Here is a 2,588-nt window from a genome sequence, read left to right on the forward strand (position 1 = left end):
GTGAGGGACGAAGACGGAGCTGGCGACGTGTAGATATTAGACGAGACAAATAGAACTATTAAAAGGTCCGCTGCATATACGAATGCAGGGGGAATCATTTGTACCTTCGTAACACGAAATAAAAGCTATATAGCCGTATCGTTAACTGCATTGCACCGTGTTCTGTTCATCTGGTACGACCTGTTATCTGCTACGTGCTCATCGCCGTCCTGGCCTTAATACATCGACAGGAGCGGACACTGATCCCACTACTGGACACACGTTACTACCTAGCGTCTGTCGAACCGTAGTCGTCTACCCTAGGGCACTACAATATAATGTACGTGTCAGTCTCATGTGGACATCCCACAAGAGTATAAACTCCTTAATGAACTCAAGGTTTAGGACCAATTACGTCGTTTACGCTTCCATTCCTCTCCCCACTTTCACAATTCCTTTATACGCCCTGTATTGCATCTGTAGATGCAGACTGCAGTGTCAACTCACCATTCTTAAGTCGAGCGGCCGCCTCACAGACATTTACGCCGGCGTTCGACTGTCCGTCGGTAATGACCACAAGCACCTGGGAATCGCATGATGATTCTGCTAGCATAGATTCCGCCCTCTCTAGTGCATCACCGGTTCTTGTCGATCCGCCATCTGCGATGGAAAAGTGAGACGTGAAAACTGTTCTATACATAGAATGCAAGAATGGTTCTATCCGGAACATGAAACGTGAGCATTTTCTATCCGTAGTGTGAGAATTGCAGAATTCACCAGAATGCGGAAAGGCTTGAGAATTGTTCTTTCCGGAATGTCAGGCCGATTTACAGATGTGCATAGGCATATATATTTACATTTGTATTTGCTACTGATTACTGTCTATCGTTGGCTGAATTTTGATGCTGGGACCCAAATCCCAACCATAAGGCCAACCCTAACTCTAACCGTATTCCTAACACTAACCCTAACTGTAATAATAACACATTTATAATTTGTATACATATATTTAATCAGTACGATTGTTCACAGACTGCATATGGTTTGGGTTATTGCAATCAAAAAAGGTAACAGACAGAACGATCTAAACAATCTATCAGACATCTCCACATACATTCACATGCTTAGCGGTAACTGTAAGCTTACGTTGGTAAACCAGGCCTTCAATAGTCTCTAGAACTCCGTCGATGTTGTCTTGGCCGTTGAAGTTCATTATGGTTTCCACGACATCCGAGTACATGATGATTGCCATCTCTGATGCAATACCGTCAGCGCTACCGATTGGGTATTTAGTATGTTGTACCTCTGCTGTTTGCTGCAAGAAAAGGCAAAACATGGCCAATATAGCAAATGCTTACATCAAAAATCGATCTAGTTCGATTTGGTAATGTCAGTTATTCTACGAATCACATAGATAAATGTGTGTACCACACTCAACCTGCATATAAGGGTCACTCAGAGGAATCAACGAGAGTGTCCTTTATAGAAAGGTTTCCGTTTAGGCTCCGAGGTAGTTTTACTGTATGACTGCCATTCAACAGAAACCCCAAAAGTATCCATCACGAACAGGTGTGCTTCGTCCGATCCCGGATATTCCTATTGACATCGGTAATGACGATGATGCTATAAGCTTCATCGAGAAATTCGGCGCTAAGACGACGTCTACTGACGACAAGGCGGGATGCGAGGCGGTAGTCTTCGTTGTTGATGCCAGCGGCAGTGTAGGCAGTGACAGTTTCGTTAAAGCCAAGAGCATGGCAAAGGTAAACTATAAGTCACGGCCAACACCTTTATAGACCTAATAGCTAGACATTTGGCGGTTCTCTTGAGCGGCACGTACTTACCTACATAGTGACACAATCTCTACTGAATTTTTTATTTGTATGTTTAACACGTAGTATGCCATGTTTTTTAATATTTAAGAAAAAATCGTTCTAACTTTCGACTAGCAGAAGTGTATTTGAATTACAGTTATGGAGCACCTTTTAATTAAACAAATCAATAAAATAGAACACAATATTTATGACAATTAAAAGCCAAACAAAAAACTGCGAAGAACCAAGAATTGTAACTTTGCGCTTAACCACGGCAGCAATTCTTCGGACACAGTGTAAAAGCAACTGTGTCCGCTATAGCTATACTTACGGTGAATACGCACCACCACCCGGTAGCAATCCTGGGCTTACTGGTATCGAATTGACAGACGTAAGAGCTAATACGTCGAAAATCACCGCATATAACGCGCAAACGATGATTGAAGTCATGTTGCAAATGTTTCTCTGCTTTTCGCACTATACCGCGTTGTCTGTCTGATTATGTGCGTCTCTGGTGCTGTCGCAGGGAAGAGTAGACGATAAGTGTGGCGCGTAATCGTGGCTTATATATAGAAGCAACTGGCGGCGACACACGAGCTGACAGGCCTCGAGGCACGTCGTGAGCTCCTCTCTGCTCTAACAGGTTTTTCTGGGAAGTGCTGGTATTATGCGGACCGCAAACAGGACCTATTTCTCACTACGCTGCAGGTACCTGCAGCCATTGACATAATTCACTACCCGTGCACCAGTGTTGTAGGTCTCGAGACCGGTCTTGGCCTCGAGACCGGTCTCGAG

The 2,588-nt window shown here is 44.0% G+C and overlaps 1 protein-coding gene across 1 annotated transcript; it reads right to left on the reverse strand.

Annotated features, from left to right (window-relative positions):
* Positions 1-486: 486 nt before the first annotated feature.
* On the reverse strand, positions 487-1,327 carry LOC106817996 (cartilage matrix protein-like; the record flags this gene model as incomplete). The annotated part of the gene is given in 2 exon segments (XM_014822699.1): positions 487-639; positions 1,126-1,327. Coding segments are annotated over 2 exon segments (343 nt in total), but the record flags the coding sequence as incomplete, so codon positions are not given.
* Between the last annotated feature and the right edge of the window lie 1,261 nt (positions 1,328-2,588).

Source organism: Priapulus caudatus, unplaced genomic scaffold (assembly GCF_000485595.1).
Source record: "Priapulus caudatus unplaced genomic scaffold, Priapulus_caudatus-5.0.1 Scaffold1967, whole genome shotgun sequence".
Lineage (NCBI taxonomy): Eukaryota > Metazoa > Priapulida > Priapulimorpha > Priapulimorphida > Priapulidae > Priapulus > Priapulus caudatus.